The sequence below is a fragment of the Eumetopias jubatus genome, unplaced genomic scaffold, assembly GCF_037043125.1.
Source record: "Eumetopias jubatus isolate StellerSeaLion01/CBP00866 unplaced genomic scaffold, mEumJub1_p1.0 scaffold_2, whole genome shotgun sequence".
In the NCBI taxonomy this organism is placed as follows: Eukaryota; Metazoa; Chordata; class Mammalia; order Carnivora; family Otariidae; genus Eumetopias; species Eumetopias jubatus.
In genome coordinates, this window is record NW_028274808.1 from 49,806,178 (window position 1) to 49,826,483 (window position 20,306).

At 35.2% G+C, this 20,306-nt stretch overlaps 1 protein-coding gene across 1 annotated transcript in view; it reads left to right on the forward strand.

Moving 5' to 3' along the window:
* The window catches only part of ELP3 (elongator acetyltransferase complex subunit 3), a 101,776-nt gene that overhangs the window by 16,744 nt on the left and 64,726 nt on the right, over positions 1-20,306 (forward strand). The window contains exons 4-7 of the mRNA XM_028114394.2: positions 4,027-4,097; positions 5,098-5,161; positions 6,533-6,601; positions 9,545-9,699. Of these exons, the coding sequence (XP_027970195.2) occupies positions 4,027-4,097; positions 5,098-5,161; positions 6,533-6,601; positions 9,545-9,699 (359 nt within the window). The remainder of the gene's footprint in view (positions 1-4,026; positions 4,098-5,097; positions 5,162-6,532; positions 6,602-9,544; positions 9,700-20,306) is intronic.

Below are 20,306 nucleotides of genomic sequence, written 5' to 3' on the forward strand. Positions count from 1 at the left end.
TTCCTAGTATTTTCTACATCCTTCTTACCATGTGGTTTTGAAATAACCTGTTTCTATGTATCTTGCTACCCTAGGCAGATATGATTTCAGAGGACAGAAGCAGTGCATTAATATTTTTATAGTCTCAAGGCCCATTTGTTCTGTGTAGCTTAGAACCTGGCCTATATACTGGGCCCTCAATAAAAGATTGTTGAATTAGACTGACCACATCGGTGGTATACGTAGTTGTGGCTCATTTTAAATAAAAACATTTGTTTGAAAATCTAAATTTTTCATTCAGATTTGCAATTTTTTATAAATTTTGGATTTTTGTCTAGATCACTATTTAATGATTTAAATTTTAATAATTTTTATTATGAGAAATAATCAAACTTACAGAATTGAAAGTCTGGTATAAAAACATTTTCCCCCTGAACCACCTGAGAGTATGTTGCAGAATAAGTTGCCTTTGAATACTTCAGTGTGCATTTCCTACAAATAAGGACATTTTCTTTTATCGCCACAATAGAGTGTCAAAGTCAGGAATTTAACACTAATTAAGTACTGTCACCTAATCCTCAGACTTTGTTCAAGTTTCACCCACTGTTTTTTTTTTTTTAGCCATAAGAGACTTTTTTTAATTATCTATTTTTTTTAAAGATTTTATTTATTTATTTCAGAGAGTGAGTGAGAGAGAGCATGAGCAGGGGGAGGAGCAGACTCCCTGCTGAGCAAGGAGCCCGATGTGGGGCTTGATTCCAAGACTCCAGGATCATGACCTGAGCTGAAGGCAGACACTTAACCAACTGAGCCAGCCAGGTGCCCCTCACCCACTGTTTCAATAATGATCTACAGAATCCAGTTCAGGATTACATGTTAGATTTTTTTGTCATGTCCTTTAAAGTCTGGGCACTTCCTGTCTTTCCTTGACTTCATTACCTTAATGCTTTTGAAGATTTCAGGCAGGTTATTTTGTAGCATGTTCCTCAGTTTGGCTTAATCAGATGTTTCCTCATAATTAGATTCAGGTTATGCATTTTTGGCAGGAACATTATAGAAGCAATAATATGTTCTTCTGGTATACTAGCAGGTGGTATATAGTTTCAATTTGTCCTGTCACTGATAATGTTCTTTTTTTCTTCATTGAGGTAAAATTGGTATATAACATTTTTATTGAGGTAAAATTGATATATGTCATTATATTATCTTCAAGTGTATAAGATAATAATTTGATAATTGTATACACTGCAAAATAATTACCACAGTAAGTTTTGTTACCATCCATCACCATATAGTTGACCCCCTTCACCTGTTTTGTCCATCCCCTAGCCCCCTCCCTCCTTGATAACCCCCAGTCTGTTCTCTGTATATATGGTTTTGTTTTGTTTTCTTTTTTACATTCCACATATAAGTGAAGTCATGGTATTTGTCTTTCTTTGTCTGACTAATTTCATCTACCATTTAATACCTTCAAGGTCCATCCATGTTGTCACAAATGGCAAGATTTCATTCTTTTTTATGGCTTAGCAGTATTCCATTGTGTATATGTGTGTGTGTGTGTGTGTGTGTGTCTCACACACACACACACACACACACACACCACACCTTCTTTATCCATTCATCCATGGATGGTTACTTAGGTTGTTTCCATATCATGGCTATCGTAAACAATGTTGCAGCAAACATAGGGGTGCATATATCTTTTCAAATTAGTGTTTCCATTTTCTTAGGATAAATACCAAGAAGTGGAATAGCTGGTTCATATTGTAGACTTCTTTTTAATTTTAACCTCCATACTGTTTTCAATAATGGCTGCACCAATTTATAGTCCCACCAACACTGCATGAAGGTTCTTTTCTCTCCACATCCTCACCAACACTTGTTATTTATTAGATTTTTCATAGTAGCTATTCTAACAGGTAATATCTCATGGTTTTAATATGCATTTCCCTGGTAATTATTGATATTCAACATCTTTTCATGTGTCTGCTGGCCATCTGTATGTCTTTGGGAAAATGTTCAAGTCCTCTGCTCATTATTTAATCATATGTGGTTTTTGCTATTGAGCTGAGTTTTGTAATATATTTTGGATATTAGCCTCTTATTGGATATATGTTTTTCAAATATTTTCTCCCATTCAGTAGGTTGCTTTTTCCTTTTGTTGATGGTTTTCTTTGCTGTGCGGAAGCTTTTTAGTTTGATGTAGTCCCACTTATTTATTTTTGCTTTTGTCGCCTTTACTTTTGGAGTCAGATCCAAAACTTCAACACCCAGATCAATGTCAGGGAACTTTTTTTTTTCTAGGAGTTTTATGGTTTCAGGTCTTACATTCAAGGCCTTAAATCCATTTTGAGTTAATATTTGCATATTACCTAAGATAGTGGTCTAGTTTTGTTCTTTTGCATGTCGATACCCAGTTTTTCCCGACACCATTTATTGAAGATTGTCCTTGCTCCATTGTATATTCTCAGCTCCTTTATTGTAAATTAACTGATGATCATGTATGAGGGGTTTATTTCTGGACTATTTCTGTTCTATTGATCTGTGTGTCAGGTTTTATGCCAATATCATATTGTGTTTAATAGTTGAAATCAGAGAGCATGATACCTTCATCTTTGTTCTTCTTTCTGACATTGAAGGTTCATTTTGATGAAGGTAGTGTCTACCAGGCTTCTCCTCTGTAAAGTTAATCTCTTCCTTTTTGTAATTAAGAAGTTTTGTGTGGTGAAGTACTTTGAAAGTATGCAAGTATTTTCCTTATCAGATTTTCATTTCAGATTTCATTTACTCATTTATTTGTATGAATGGATTAATGGTTTCCAGTTTGGTGGGTTATAAACTGCTACTATCATGTGTTTATTTTGATGTACACATGATCCCTGATTTGACCAGTAAGAGTCTTTCAGGCTGGTTTCTGTGTCTTTCTAAAACGTCCCTATCATTTTTTGAGCAGTTCTAACTTTCTGTCATAATAAAATGTTCCAGGCTCATCTTGTCCTTTCTTTGCCCCATGTCTGGAATCAGCCATTTCTCCAAGGAGTCCTGGGGTTTTTCAGTGGAGAAGCGTAATTAGAAACCAAGATCTGAGTGCTATAAATAGCTATAAATATAAATAAATATAAACAGCTATACTCATTATATATAAATATATAAATAACTATACTCATTGCTATTAGGGTGTTGCTGCTCCATGTCAGTGAACCAAGCTAGGAAATATATATGTATACATATATACATATGTGCACACACATATATATGACACATTTGCATTTATATTTATTTGTATATCAGAATATATGTTGAAAACTGTGAGTTCACAGCAGTACCTTCCATTCCATCCAGGTTCTCTCCCTTTTCATATTTATAACTTCCTTCTCTGATAGTAAGAAACCTGGCTTATATTCACCTTAGTCTATACCCTTATTTGGTTGGCCAGCGCCCCCATATGTAACCGTACTTTTATCTCTGTCATCACCCCCTTTCTGAAGCACATACTGTGCTCAGACCAGGAGGGCTCTGACGGACCCCTCTGAGAATATTTTGCACACGCTCTGAAGTATAGCTCCTAGTTTAATACTGTCTGCTCTAAATATTGAGGTCCAGTATATGTGTGAGGAGGGTGAGTTACAAAGGTTAGGCTTAGATATAATTTTATATCTTTATTGCATAAAGTAATTTTTTCTTGTAGGCTATTTTAGTAAAAGAAAGTGAGAGAATAGAATCACTGTGACTTTGAAAATTATTAATTCCTTATTTTGCACTTAATTTATAGGTAAAATATAATCCAAGCTAGTATATAAGTGCATTTGTAGATTTTAGAGATTAAAAACGTTGAAAAGAGATCATCCTTACACCCACTGCTCAGCTTAAGAAATACAGCATTACCAATACATTGAAGCCCCTTTATGTGCCATTTTCTTTTTTTGTTTTTTCCTTATGTGCCATTTCCTGATTGTATTCCTTTCCCTCCTTCTGAGAGATAACCACTATCCAGGTTTGTGTATTCATCATTCCATAATAGCTTTTTTATTAATCTTTCTTTTGTAGATTGCTGTTGTGGCTGTGATGTGCAAACCCCACAGATGCCCACACATCAGTTTTACAGGAAATATATGCGTGTAAGTGTGGATGATTTCCATAAGTTGTGTGTGTGTGTACTTTAAATGAATTAGTTAATCCCCTAAAGTCTTAATCAGTGCATGCTGGTAATATTTAAAACTTTGATTCAGTAGATTCATAAGTTAGTTCTTTGAAACAAGCAGCCATTGATAGGATGTTTCACTGCTTTAAAAATGAGACATATAAAGATTTTAATATGTTGTAATAAAAAATGCATAGGTTAGAGAACTCAACAGTGACAGTCTATTAACTTGATAAATGAAACATGGAAATATGGAGCTGCCTAAATTCTAAATGTCAGAAATCTAAAATAGGTTTGGATCAGAAAAGTATCAAATTAAAAAGTTACCCTTACAAATAACCTTTAAACTTCTTAAATTTAGATAATTGGAAAAATAGGCAGAAGAATATGCATGATTCTAGTTAGGAAGATTAAATGAGAGAAGGTTTTCTTCTTTTTTTTTTTAAGATTTTATTTATTTATTTGACAGAGAGAGAGAGAGAGAGCACAAGTAAGCAGAGAGGCAGGCAGAGGGAGAGGGAGAAACAGGCTGTCCACCGAGCAGGGAGCCTGATGCAGGACTTGATCGTAGGACCCTGGGATCACGACCTGAGCTGAAGGCAGCCGCTTAACCAACTGAGCCACCCAGGCGCCCAAGAGAAAGGTTTTCTAAGTATAGTTACCAAGAGAGCACTGTATCATTCCAAACCTAGGAAGACTTAAATCCTGTTAAATTCTTCCTAAAAGCTTAAGCCTCTAAAATAACAGTGACTGCAACATTCTCCAAATGACTACAATAATGTTCCTTATATGTTTATTGTGTTTACTTGTTCATAGAAAATATATTAATTGTAATACTGCGAAGATAGACTCTTCTGTTAGGATTTGAAAATGAAGCTTGTTTGCTCTCAGGATTTTATGGAGACTGCAGATACTTGAACTAGACTGTTGAACTGAATTTTGTATCTGACATCTTTATTCTTTGGTTGTATTGACAGATACTGCCCTGGTGGACCTGATTCAGATTTTGAATATTCAACCCAGTCTTATACTGGATATGAGGTAAAGTAATGTGAGGTTGTCCTGAGGAAGTATAACATCATACTTTACCTATAGTGCGCTTATACAAGTACTGGCTTTCTTAAATTTTATAATTTTTTATTTTTCTCCTGATTATAAAAGTTGTTCATCAAATATTTGCTGAGTGTCTACATATATTGCTCTAGTCACTAGAAAAATACTTATATAAGCACTTGTTATATATGTCAAACTATTCCAAGTGCTTTATAACTTTAAACCTTACAGCAGCATCTTGAAGTGAAGACACTGTTATTATCCTGGTTTTATGAATAAGGAAACAAGCTTAGAAGTCCTAAACATCTGGCCCAGAGACACACTGCTAATAAGTGACAGACCCAGGTTTTGAATTCTTTGTTCCTCACTACATTATACTGCTTCTTAAGCAGTAGGAAGTGGACAAAGTCCCTGATTTTATGGAATTTACATTCTAATAATGGGAGATAGACAAGAAAGAAGAAAATATCAGGTACTAGTAAATGTTAAGCTGAGAAGTAAAATTGAGTTAGATCTGTAGATGAGTAGATACTTTTGTCTTGGTGTTTGGGAAGTGACTGTCTGAGGAGATATTTGAACTGAGTCCTGAATGACATGAAGGAGCCATGCAGGAATATCAGGAGAGAGCATTCCCAGCGGAGAGAATCACTAGAACAAGGAGCTGTAGCAGGAACGATAGTGGGGTGTACCAGGACTGAGTGGGTAAGGGGAGGAATGAGACTGGAGAGACAGATGACCTAGGAGTTTGTAAGCTGGGCAGAGAGTTTGGATTTTATTATAGGTGTCATGAGAAGCCATTATGGTTGAAGGCAGGGAGATGGTCTGTTGCAGTGTAGGGTTTTAAAAGATCATTTGATGCTGTGTGGGTAAAGGATTAGAGTAGGGACAGGGTGCAAGCGGGAGAACAGCAAACAGGCTTTTGAAGCGGTCAGCCTCTTCAGAAGAGGTCAGCAGCAGCAAACCACTGGACTTTTTCTTATATATGGCATTTCACTTTTTACTTGTTTTCCATTGTTCAAATTGTTAAAAATACAAAAGGAATTATTCAGTGAAAAGGCTCCCTCTCATTTCTGTCCCTTAGCCACCCCTTTCTGCTCCAGCAGAAAGTGACCCTGGAGATTTCATAAGTGTTTACACAAAGATAAATATGATTCAAGGAGATGCCCTGCTGTTCAGATACTTAAGACAGTGGGGGTAGAGACTAGCCAGATGCTATTCAGAACATTATTTTGATCCCTAACAAGACTGAAGAAGGAAGGAGCACAAGAGGATTTTATTTTTAATACAGTCCTTTAGAAATTATTTTTTATTTTTTATTGAATGTGGGCCCAGCAGGAGATTTTTCTCTTTTTTTCTTAGCCAACCTCCATGCGAGCTATCCGTGCTAGATATGACCCTTATCTACAGACAAGACACCGAATAGAACAGGTAAGTTTTTAAAAAGCATTTTTAAATTAGATTTTTGTACACAGAAGGTATTATTGTTTGATTTGAGTTGAACCTGAAATAAAGAGTGTCTTTCCCCTCAGTAAGTTTTTAGTATCTATCTGAAGGAGGGAGACTGTTTTGCAATACCCAGCAAGGTCAGAAACACTACTTCCTTTAGAGACTGTATTATTTTCTTTAAGGGTCCTATAGTCTCTAAATTTCTTTCAACTTGTACAAACTCATTTACCATATGAAATTTACAGATGTAGATGCGTGGAAGTTCTTAGACAGTAAGTGGATGGATTGAATTTTTGCTTCCATAAGCCACATAAGAAGTATTGTGCCTGGTTTGCCAGGTTGGGAATAGGGAATTGACTACAAAAGGGTATGAGGAACTCCTGGGAGTCATGAAATTGTTCTATATCATGACTGTGGTGGTAGTTACACAACTCTAAACACTTACCCAGACTCATCCAGTTGTACACTTAAAAATTAATTGATTTTAGTGTATGTAAATTATACTTCAATATAACTGATTAAAAACAAGTGCTTTGTAAATGGTCTTGCTCTGTTTGGGAAATCTGAACATTAATATAGTTTTTCTTTCTTAAAGTTCTATTTTGAACTTACCCAGTTTTAAAAAGTGTGAACACTTAACTTCTACCATGACATCTAGTAGGGCAACTACAAAATCTCCAATGGAAAGTAGTACATCCATAGTCATTAAGTCATTTCTAGTCATTTCTAACTAGTATTAGTGAATAGCAGCCAATTAAGATTTTTCACTTCACTGTCTCCCAAGCACATGTGGATCAGGATTGTCAGCTATAGGAGAGGACCCCACCTGGGTGGAACCGACAGAGTTTAGAAAAGCATGTTCTAAACTGCCCATTGCTTCAGTTTCTTTTTTAACTGTGGTATTTAATTCATTTAAAATGATGTACTGTATGGTGACTAACATAACATAATAAAAAAAATTAAAAATATAAATAAATAAAATGTTTCAATAGCATATGAAATTTTTATGTTTACCAAAAAGGGAATGGGTTTTAAAAGATTTAGAAACTACTATAGAACAGTGATTCTTTTCTTAACTGTAAATGCACTGGAATCACCTGAGTATCTTCTCCAAAACCTATGCCAGCGTTCCACCTCTGGCATTCTGATTAAGTGTGGTTTAGGGTACTGGCAAGATATTTTGAAAAAGCTTCCAGAGTGATTTTGTTGTGTATCCCTTATAAACAGTCATAGAGACAGAGCTTCTTTTAGTGTGTGTGCAACTTACATATATACTTAAATACATATCTGCACGTGTATGCATATGCATATGTATGAATATGATTTACATACACAAAGATATACATATGTATAAACTATTTGCTGTTTTCAGAAACAAACATTTGAAAAGGTGCCTTTTTGTCCAGATTAAGTGTAGACATCCTTTACATAGTGCCTTAATTTGAGTTCATAATTTGGTAGTCTACTTGACGCAGTTTTTCTCACGCCTAAGATATGGCAAGAATTTTTTTTTTAATTGAAGTGTAGTTGGTGCACAATGTTACATTAGTTTCAGGTGTCCAGCCTAGTGGTTCAACATTTCTATTTGTTATGCTGCGCTCACCACAAGTGTAGCTACCATCACTCACTATACAACGCTGTTACAATAACACTGACTATATTTTCTATGCTGTACCTTTTATCCCCATGACTTATTCTTTTTGTAACTGGAAGCCTGTATCTCCTACTGCCCTTCACCCATTTTGTCCATCCACTCACCCACTTACCTCTGGCAACCATCAGTGTGTTCTCTGCATTTATGGGTCTACTTTTTGTTTATCTGTTTTTGTTATTTATATTCCACATATAAATAACATAAATGAAATCATATGGTATTTGTTTTTCTCTTATTCCACTTAGCACAATATGCTGTAGTTCCCTCCATGTTATTGTAAATGGCAAGATCTCATTCTTTTTTTATGGCTGAGTTATATTCCATTGTGTGAGTGTGTGTATATATATATATAAATATAGTGCATCTTTATTTGTCTATCAGTGGACACTCAGGTTGCTTTCATATCTTGGGTATTGTAAATAATGTAATTATTTACAAATAATTGACTAATGTAAATAAACGGAGGAGTGTATATATCTTTTCAAATTAGTATTTTTGTTTTCTTTGGTTAGATACCCAGTAGTGAAATTACTGGCTCATACTGATTTTCTATTTTTAACTTTTTGAGGAACCTAAGGAATTTAAATTAAATATCTGTTTTTAAAATTTAGAATCTTGCTTATTATAGTTGACAAAATGAAAAATCTATACCATTCTCCCCTAGTAGAGAGATAATATTTCATATTTTATCAACCAGACTTTTCCTTTTTTTTCCCTCAGAGAGCAGTGCCACCTGTGCTCATAATCTTCATAATTGATGTAAAACTTTAAAGTTTTGATTTAAAACTACTTTCTTAATTTTTCTTTCTAATGTAGTGTTCTTTTTCTTCCATTGGCATCAAGTCCTGATTATGTTTCATATAGTCATCTTTTTTTTGTCCCCAAGGCTTACCGCAAGTGTTCTGACATAAAAATACATAATCATAAATATTCGTTTATTATATTATATGTTGTATTGTTATTATATTTGCCCTTCCTGCTTTCTACCTTATATTCCATGTGTTTTTAAATTTCCACATAGGTATTGATGTCAAGCTTCTTGCTGATTCTTTTTAATTCTCCCTTTCCCTCCATGAGCTATAATTTTTTTTTTCTTTCAGACTCTGGAGTCTGTTTTTTCAATCCACAGAATTCACTAAATATGTTGAATTGCTTTTCATTTTTAAACTATACCGATGAAAACACTACAAAATAAAATTAGAAATTTGCAGTGCCTTTTTAGGATAGTTGACTATATATGTCTAATACTAATGAATTTATATGTATTTCAGTTAAAACAACTTGGTCACAGTGTGGATAAAGTGGAGTTTATTGTGATGGGTGGAACATTTATGGCCCTTCCAGAAGAATACAGAGATTATTTTATTCGAAATTTACATGATGCCTTATCAGGACATACCTCCAACAATATTTACGAGGCAGTCAAGTAAGAAATCCTTATTTTACCATATTCTCCAGAGTGGTTGTCAGCTTATCGTTCCAGCCGCAGCCTGTGAGAATTCCTTCTGCTCTACATCTATATTCCTAGTTCTTTTTTGGCGGGGGGGGTGGGGATTGGGGTAAAGGGGGTAGATTTTGTTCTTTTTATTTGCATATTTTTGATGGGTTATAATTAAAATACATTTTTTTCTAGTTTATTGAGATATAATTGACATACAGCATTGTAAAAGTTTATGGTGTACAGCATAAGAACTCACATATATTGTGAAATGGTCTCCACAGTCAGCTTAGTTAGCATCCATCGCCTTACACATTCCTAGTTCTCATAGTTACGTCTATTTTGTGGGAAAGGATTGTTTTTCCATTGAAAAAAAAAATTTTTTTTTAAATAAGTGTGTATGGTTCGTTGACATTAGTATTCTCTGAGAAAGAGTGATTCATAAAATCACTGAAGGTTTTTTTCAACCTTAGGCTGGTCTAAACTACAGGAGTAGTTTTGATTTGACTAGTTGAGCTTTCAGCCCACTCAAAAAGAGCACTAGGGGTACACTTTATGTAAAACATCTGGCTGCCATGAAATCAACAAAACAAGTGATTATTATTTAATAACTTATTAATAACTAAATAATTTCTGTTCATGAATGAGATGACTTATTCATTGTTGACAAAAGAGAATTATACATTCTTTTGATATCATATCTCAGTTTTTAGCAAGAATACTAACATTTTATATATATAGTTCAGTTATTTAAAAAGTGAGTCTTAAAAGTAGTTTTTATTTTCAGAAGTTTCAGGAAAACCTAGACCTAGTTAATTACCATATACTATTCCCTCATACTTGCTGAACGTTTATGGAGGTCCCACTAGGTGCTGTGTATTGATTTAGGCACTGGGAATAAGAAGGATGTTGTCCTTGCCCTTGTGCTTATTTCTACTAGTTCAACACATAAACAGGAATGCTATGGTAGAAATAGGCTATACTATGATAAAGAATAAGTTTATTGTCTAGACAAAATGGTAAAATTTAATCTGAGACCCAAAATATAAGGAGGAATCAGGCCAAGAGCAGAAAAAAATAAGACAAAGGCACTGAAATGGGGAAGATCTTGGAGTCTTCTAGGAACAGAGAGGAGGCCAGTGTGGCTAGACTCCAGTGAACAAAGGAGAGCATGTCATAAGGTGAGCTTGCAGAGATATATATGGGCCAGAGAATATAATGCTTTTGAGGAGCTAAAATTGTATTTGAAATGCAGTAGGAAGTAGATGAATGGTTTTAAGCAGGAAAGTGACACATTCAGGTTGATAAGAAGGTCATTCTGTCTATTGTCTGGCTAATGGGGAAGCGGATTACAAGAGTAAAAGTGAGAAGCCAGATAGAAGACTATTATATCCATCATAGTTCAGTTGAGGGTGGTAGCAGTAATGATGGAGAAGAGGATGGATTAGAATTCTGTTTTATTGCTGCAAATGACAGGACTTTGGATTGGGTTGGGGGTAAGAAAGAGGAAGGAATCAAGCATGATACCCAACTTTTGGTTATAAGACATGGTTGATGGGTGGTGCCATATGCTGAGATGGAAAAGACAGAGGGAAGAGCAGGTATATGGGAGAAAACCAAGAATTTTACTTTGGATATGTTAAGTTTGAAATACCTAAGATACATTCAAGTGGAGATTCAGGTAGACTACACAAGAGATGTGGGCTGGCAATGCAAAATTGGGGGTTATCAACCTATACATGGCATTTAGATGCCATGCAGATGAATAAGATCACCTAATATGGGAGAGTTACTGGTCTCTGAGGTATACTGTGTGAGAAAGCAATTTTTAGAGCAATTCTTACAGTATGGATTCCATTATTTTTGCACATGCACATAAATGTAAATGCATGGGAATGTAAGCACATGGAAATGTGTGTAAATGCTTAGAAAATGTAAATGCCTGGAAGAGGTAGTAGAGTGATGATTATTATGGGCATTAGAGCTGAGGAGGAAGGGACATGGGAGGTGGGGGTAAAGGAAGACATTCATGTTTACTCTGTATATCATGTGCTGGGCATTGTGATAAGTATTTATTCATTTATTTAAAACTCACAGTAAACCTTTTATTTATTTATTTTTAAAGATTTTATTTGAGAGAGAGAGCACGAGAGAGCACAAGCAGGGGAAAGGGCAGAGGGGGAGGGAAAAGTAGGCTCCCAGCTGAGCAGGGAGCCCCATGTCGGGCTCGATCCCAGGACCCCCAGGATTATGACCTGAGCTAAAGGCAGACCCTTAACCAACTGAGCTACCCAGGCACCCTGAGTTAAGTATTTGAATTATCCCTGTTTTTACAGATGAGGAAACTAAGGCACAGAGATTAGGCAACTTGTCAAAGTTACACAGGTAGTTTGGCGGCCAAGTGGGGCTGTGAAACCAGGCAGCTTTGCTTTCAGAGCCCGAACTTTGCTATAATGCAAGAAACTGTGCTAGGTATAAAAATGTATGAGAGTGTGTGTCTGTGTGTATATGAGCACACATGTGTGTACATCATCAGAACTTCAAAATACTGGAAGAAATAATATCTCTCTGGAGTTTTTTTACACTCCTCTTCCTGCCTTCAGGCTTTTTTCTGGCTTCTCTTTTATATTGGGGAGGGAGGGTCACTTAGCTAATACAAAGTTGTTCAAATAGTGCCCCTCTTAGAGAATTTTTTATAGAGTAGTAAGTGCAACCAAAGTTTGAATGAACCTAAGGGTGGTTTTCATTGCTTTGTAAATAAAATGGTTCTTAGCACATAGTAGCCATCAGTAAATGTGTGAATGAATTTTGAATGAATGATCAATCTGTAGGTCAATACTGACAGCTAATGACTTAAGTAGGGCAACCTCTTAGAATAGGGACATCTTTTCTGTCCTTCCTACTTTCCCTATCCCCTGTGCTATCAAGGGTATCTGGAAGGATATGTATAAAGAGTTCAGCAATTGGGAGAGTGTGTGAGGAACCTACTTTGTTTGATTGCTTCTAGAGAATGTGATGGGTTAATTCTGTGTCCATGAATCTAGACTTTTAACAACAGCTGGCTGGTGTGATCTCTTCCTCCTACAGGATCTTTAATAGCAAGATGAGATGGTGACCATATTTTTACTGCTTATTCAAAACCTTGATCATTCATGAATGTAAGTCATGCTTAGTAAAACACTGAAGTCTTTGAAACTTTAGAGGAATAATGATGTAATCTAACCCATTCTTCTTAATACTGAAAATCAGATGATAGCTTAGAATAAAAATATAAGTTGAGGGGAAACAACATTAATTAGTTTAAAGCCCCATGACATTGAAATGGCAATACTGACTAAAATTCATTTAACTCTGAGAATTCCCTAACAGGATAATCTATCAAGACCATTGAATTTTTCTACCCACACTTAGATATTATATACTCTTTTCTCAGTGCAGCTACTTCTCATGTTGAAGACCAAACACTGAGTGGAATTGAGTATACTCTCTTGGACTTGCCCTACTGACCCAACCAACCTCCATAAAAGTTTGCCATAAAGCTTTTCACAGTCTATAGTTTGGGTCCCCTGGGTCATATGAGCTAGGTTAACTGAAGATCTGCATAATGAATTTTTAGGATGCAGCTAGTTTGACATTTTTATCTGTTGAAACTTTAAAATTCTTGCTTTATTCTTGGTGTGAAGTTTTAGCTTTATTTTTGCAGAAATGTTTAGTGCCTTTGTAAGTTGTCTGTTGTTGGGGTAAAAATAGAGTTTGTATTATAACTGTCCAGCTTCAGATCATGATATGTTTGTAGAAAAAGCCTGTTGGAGAAGAAAGCCTCTTTCTGTAATTGACTAGGCCAAGCCAGCATTGTTTTGTTTCTGTTCTTGAATTTACCTCAAGAGGGCAACAAACTCTTTACTTCCAGATGAAAATTTATATATGATTTGAGTCTTCATTGCAACAGATTTCATGAATGGCTCTCGGGAAGTAATAAAAGTACAATTTGGGAGCCATAAAACCATCCATAAATGTTACACTGAATCATGCCAACCCACATTTGACATATTTTGTTCTTTTCTCCTGGTCTCTATACTTTTATGAGATAATCTGGAAAAAGCTAATTTGTGGCATCCTGTTTGTTTTGTTGAGGTAAATTTTTTGCTACTAACTCCCTACAGTAAAAATGGTATTTAGTTTTTTGGGAAATGTTCTATAGTTTAAAGAAATAGCAGTCTGGTTTGTACTATAGAACTAGAGACTTAGAAAACCATTTTCAGATGTTAGCATTTTGTGAAATAAAGAGCCCAGAGATACTGTGTTTTGGACATAATGTGTTTCTTCAGAATTTTTGGATGAGCTGTTTATCTCTCCGTTTTCTATGTTCTCTTGCACTGAGGGTATTTGTGAAGACTGGCTGGGTTACCCAGTGTGGCTGACCTTTCTCAGATGTAAAGTAATGAGCTTCATGTTTGTTTTAGTATTAGTTGCTATTAGTTGTTTGTTATTGCTGAATACAAATATGCAGTACTAACTTTCATTAGCATAGCAGAGGTTTTAATTTAAAAGATTAATTTTAAAATTAGGTTAAAAATTACATAGTGACAGATGAGTCCATAATGTTTAAGGTTAAAAGTCTTCAATCAAACTGCAGTTAGCTCGTGTTACCCTCCTTTGTTACCCAGTGTCTAACCTGATTAAAGTTTAAGCCATATTTAAACCTGATTAAACCTGATTTAAACCTGATTAAAGTTTTGCTTTTTACTTAAAACGTTAAAAGTTAAGGTAAGGAAAAGCCCCCAAAGTGAACCTGGTTATTATTTACAGCAAGTTAGTAGCAAAAAGTATGTTATATCCTTGCAAATAGAAAAATTGGAAAGCTGAGTCAAAGAGTTCAAGGACAAAGCAGGTGTGGTTTCTGTGAAGGCACATTAAATCAAGCAAAGTGATAATCACTCATTTCTGTCAGCTAGACTGATACTTCAGTTGTCTACAGAGAGCAACAATTACTGGTGACTGTTGTCCTCTAAAAATCATAGCTCTGGAGATGAAAAGGACGAGCAGTAGGATCTGAGTCACCCATTCACTGGAATGCAAATATTGCCAGATAACTCAGAGTAACCTTTTTAAAATAGTTTTATTCCTTTTTAATCAGTCCTGCCCAGAAGCAGTTTTACGTTCAATCTTTAATGCTTCTTGGCTGTTTTCAAAAGATGCAATTTCAAAGGGTAGTTACCCATCAAGAAGTGGGTGACTCATAACTTCTCCCAGTGGAATTTTTAATTCATTTCCGTTCCTTCCTCTTTTTTGCCCCTCATCAATGACTTTAAATCCTCCAGCTGTGTCCTTATGTGTCTTGGAAAAGCTATGCTAGATAATGCTGGATACCAGGCCTAGAAGAGAGTTTCATAGACTTGCAGAAGTTAGGAAGAAAGCAAAAGCAACCTCAGAAGGCTTGAAAGTGACTGTTTTCTGCCTTCCTGCCCTGGCATTGTTTCTGTCACACTTCAGACGTCTTGCATTTCTGGGCTTTGGCTCTAGTATACTCCCCACCCCTCACTTTATATTGACCTCTTTTACTTCCTCCCTTGATCAACCCGATTTTCGTGGATGGTGACCAGGATCCTTAACATTGGCAGTCCAACCTAAAAGACAATCTCAGTCATATTAGCTGCTGTTTTTCTTCCAACGTTTTATTTGAAACAAACAAACAAAAAACCAGAATTTTTCAGTGAGCACTACATACTTGTCACCTGGATTCTATAGTACTTGCTTTATCACATACATATCCCACTATCCATTTTTCTACCTATCCATGGATCCCTCTTTTTTTATGTATTTCAAAATACGTTGCAGACTTCAGTACACTTCTTTAAATATATCATCATGCACATCATTACTAGTCCACTGTGTTTTCTTTTGAAGTAAATTTACATACAATGAAGTGCAAAGATCTTAAGTATATCATTTGATGAGTTCTAATAAATGTACATACCTGTGCATCAAAACCCTAATAGGGTATAGAACATAACCATCATCCCAGAAAGGTTCCTCGTGCTCCTTCCCAGTAAATTCTCATCTATGTCTTCCAAAGACAGCCATTATTCCCTTTTTCCCCCCTTCCATATAACCATATGCTCTTTTGTGTAAGGCTTCTTTCATTGAGCATAATATTTTGAGATTCATCAGTGTTGTTGGGTATTTCAGTGGTTGTGCTGAGTAGTATTCCATTGTATGCATAGACCACAACTTATCTATTCTGTTGATGGACACCTGGGCTGTTTCCAGTTTGCAGTTATTATGATAAAACTTCAGTGAACATATTCTTACAAGTCTTAATGTGAATATAGTATTTATTTCTGTTGGAAGTAGAAATGCTACATCTTACGTTTATTTTATAAGAAACTGCCAGACATTTTTCCAAAGTAGTTGTACCATTTGTACTCCCACCAGTGATGTATGAACATTTGGTTGTTCCACATCCTCACCAACATATGGTGTTGTCAGTCTTTTTAATTTTAGCCATTCTTGTAGGTGTGTAATGGTATCTCATTGTGGCTTTAATTTTCATTTTCCTGATGACTAATGATGATGAGCACTTTATTATGTGCTTATGCTTTCTGTATATATTCTTTGCGAAGTGTGTTAAAATCTTTTGCCCATTTTTTATTGGGCTGTTATAAATCCTGGATACCACTCCTTTGCTAGATTTATATTTTACAAATATGAAAACCGAGTCTGTGGCTTGAAGTATTCATTTTATTAAGATTAACTTTAAGCTGAAGTTTTTATTTTGATGAAGTCTAATTTAGCTGTTTTTTGCTCTGTTACTGCTTTTTGTATTGTCTCTATTAAACCTGTGCTTACTCCCAAGACAAGAAGACACTCTCCTGTGTTTTCTTCTAGTTATAGTTTTAGCTTTTTATACTTAACTTGCCTATTTAGGCTTGTGATCCATCTTGAATTAATTTTTAAATGTAGTGTGAAGTAGGAGTCAAGGTTTCTTTTTTCTCATATAGGTGGACATCTAATTGTTTTAACATTACTTGTTTAAAAACTTCCCTTTCCCATTTAGGTTATATTGGTGGCTTTGTCAAAAATTGATGGACTATAAATGTGGAACTGGGCTCTGTTCTGTCCCACTGATCTATTTTTTAATTCTTATGCCAGTAACACACTGTCTTGATTATTGTAGCTTCATAGTATGTCTTGAAGTCAAGTAGCGTGAGTCGTCTTTGTCATTGTTTTTCCAAGATTGTCTTGGATATTCTAGTTCCTTTGCATTTCTATGTAAAGTTTAGAATCAGCTTGTCAGTTTCTACTAAAAAGTGTGTTGGGATTGGGATTGCATTAAAACTATAGAACAATTTAGGGGCGCCTGGGTGGCTCAGTAGTTAAGCTTCTGCCTTCAGCTCAGATCATGATCCCAGGGTCCTGGGATCGAGCCCCACATCGGGCTCCCTGCTCAGCGGGAAGCCTGCTTCTCCCTCTCCCACTCCCCCTGCTTGTGTTCCCTCTCTCACTGTCTCTCTCTCTCTCTCTCTCTGTCAAATAAATAAAATCTTAATAAAACAACTATAGAACAATTTAGAGAAAATTGACAATATTGAGAGTCTTCTGATCCGTGAGCATAGTCTGTCTCCTCATTTACTTAGGTCTTCTTTAATTTCTCTTAGAAATCTCCAGTGTAGAGATGTTATTAGCCTTTTGTTAAACTTATCCCAAAATATTTTTGTGTTGATGCTACAGAAATTGAACTTTTTGAAAATTTCATTTTTCAGACTGTTTACAGATAATATATAGATGTACCATTGATTTTTTTGTATATTAACCTTGTATCATATTACCTTAATAAATTCACTACTTAGTTCTAAAAGTTGTTTTTGTAAATTTGCTAGGATTTTCTTCATAAACAATAAATTTGCAGATACAGTAGGCTTTAATTTTTCTTCTTGGATTTGCATCCTTTTTCTTGCTTTATTATAATGGCTAGGACATTAGGACAGTGTTAAATGGAAGTGGTGAGAGTGGGCTTCTTTTTCTTATTTCCAGTAACACAGGGGAAACATTTAATATTTCAGTATTAACTGCAATATTCCTTGAGTTTTTTGTAGATACCTTTATTAGATTGAAGAAGTTTGCTGAGAGGTTTTATCACTAATTCATTTGTCTAATGACTTCTCTGTATCTAGTCAGATGATCACATAATTTTCCTCCTTTATTTTTATCAGGTAGATTACTTTGATTTTTTTAATTTTAAACTAACCTTCCATTCCTAGGATAAACCCTATTTGGTCATAATGTATTATCCTTTTTATATATCATTTTGCTAATACTTTGGAAAGGATTTTGTGTATATGTTCATGAGAGATGGTGGTTTGTAATTTCCTTTTTTATAATTTCTTTGTCAGGTTTTGGTATTTGTGTTATGTTGGCCCCATAAAACATGTTAGGAAGTGTGTCCGCCTCTGTTTTCTGAAAGTTCTTATAAAATGAATGTTTTTCTTCCATAAGTGTTTGTTAGAACTCACCAGTAAAATTATCCAAGGCTGAAGTTTTCTTTATGGAAGGGTTTTAGATGATTAATTCAATTCTTAACTAGGGATATTCAGATTTTCTATTTTATCTGTATCCATTTTGGTAAGTTATATTTTTCAAGGAATTTGTCTACTTCATCCAGGTTGTCAAACTTTTTGGTATTAAGTTGTTCATACTATCCCCTTATTATGCTTTTAATATCTGTAGGATGTTAGTGATCACCCCTCTTTCAATCCTGGTACTGATAATCTGTGTTTTCTCTTTTTTTCTTGATTAGTTAGGGGTTTATCAATTTTGTTGTTCTTTTCAAAGAACTGACTTTTGACTTTATGTCCTCTACTTCATTGATTTCTGCTCTATTTTTTTGTTGTTGTTGTCTTCTACTTTCTTTGGGGTACGTTATGGTTCTTTTTCTGTGACTTAGTAAGGTATAGAGGCTTGGCCATTATTATAGACCTTTCCCCCCCCCTCCCTGATGTAAGTATTTAAACCTTTAAGTTTTCCTCTAAGCACTGCTTTGGCAGAATCCCACAAACTTTGATATGTTATATTATAATTATTATTCTATTCAAAATATTTTTTAAATCCTTTATATTTTGACCCATGGATTATATAAAAATTGGTTGTTTAATTTCCAAATTCCAAAAAAACGGAGTTTTTCTTGGTATCTCATTGTTCTCGATTTCTAATTTAATTCCGTTTTGGTCAGGGAGAGTATGACTTCAGTTTTTTGTTTTGGGTGTTTTTTTTATATTTCTATTTATTTATTTATTGGAGGGAGGGAGAAAGGATGGGGCAGGGGCAGAGGAAGAGGAAGAGGAGAGAGAGAATCCCAGGCCGACTCCACTCTGAGCGAGGAGCCTGATGCAGAGCTGAATCTCACGACCCTGAGATCATGGCCTGAGCTGAAATCAGGAGTTGGACGCTTAACTGAGCCACCCAGGCACCCCTTCCTATTTCCTTTAAGAGGGAATGTCTTCTTAAGAGAGAAGATCCCTTATATCTAGCATAATGTCTTACAGATAGAGAGTACTAAGTAAACGTTATTAAATGAACCCAGTGGAAAGAAATGCGTGAAGAATCGGGAGACTTAGATTCCACACTTATGTCTGTGATTATCTTGCATTATTACCTGATTTAAGCCACTTGCGTGTTCTCTGCTTTTTTTCCTCATCTATAAAAATGAGGTGGGACTAGATTATCTCTGAAATTACTTCTTTCTCTGACATTCTGTAGTTTGAAGATTTCTATTGGAATGAGAATGTTTATCTAAAGGATGTATTTGGAAGTTATTTTTCATCTAGCAGTCACTTTCTGACAATGACAACTTTTCTGTAATGCATTTATGGTCCTTATATATAGTCCTTAAATTTGAATGTGTGTGTAATATTAAAAGAATGTGTAATAAATGTGATTTTTTTCTTTTCTATTAATAATGCATTGCTGTTGGTTCTTCAGCTGTCTGATAGCATTCTTGTCAGCTGTTGAAAGGATTAAAACCCAAAATGTTACGGGTTGTTTTTCCTATATGTATCTTACACCTTGTCAACTAGCATGATAGGTCCCTGATTTGTCTCTAAATTACAAGGTCACCAGGTTAGTTTTTCATAGGTTGTGCTCATTTAAAAATCAGGATTCTGTTTCTTTCTGTTTCCTTAGTTTGTGTTGGGCAGAACCTTATTGTTTTATAGACCCCCTTGACAATAACAACCAATATCCAGGAAGCAAACTTGACCACTGTCTCAAAAAATAAAGGGAAAAGGAAAAAAATTGTCATTTTTAAATCACCCAACACCCAACTCAGTCATTCTTAAGTCTGGAATATCACCAGCACAGCATTGTACAGAGCATAAAATTTTATTGAGATATTTTCCAGATATGATTATAGTAAAAGAGAAAAAGAATTTGTTCTGTGGTGCTACTATTGAGGAATTTCATCAGTAATCCCAGATGTTATTTGGCAATTCAAACAGATCTTTGGCTGTCCAAGAATTTTGTAAATTCTACTTAGCAATTTTGGGATTGTAGATATGGAGAAGAGTTTTATATTATGACTAATGAAAATTAACATTTCA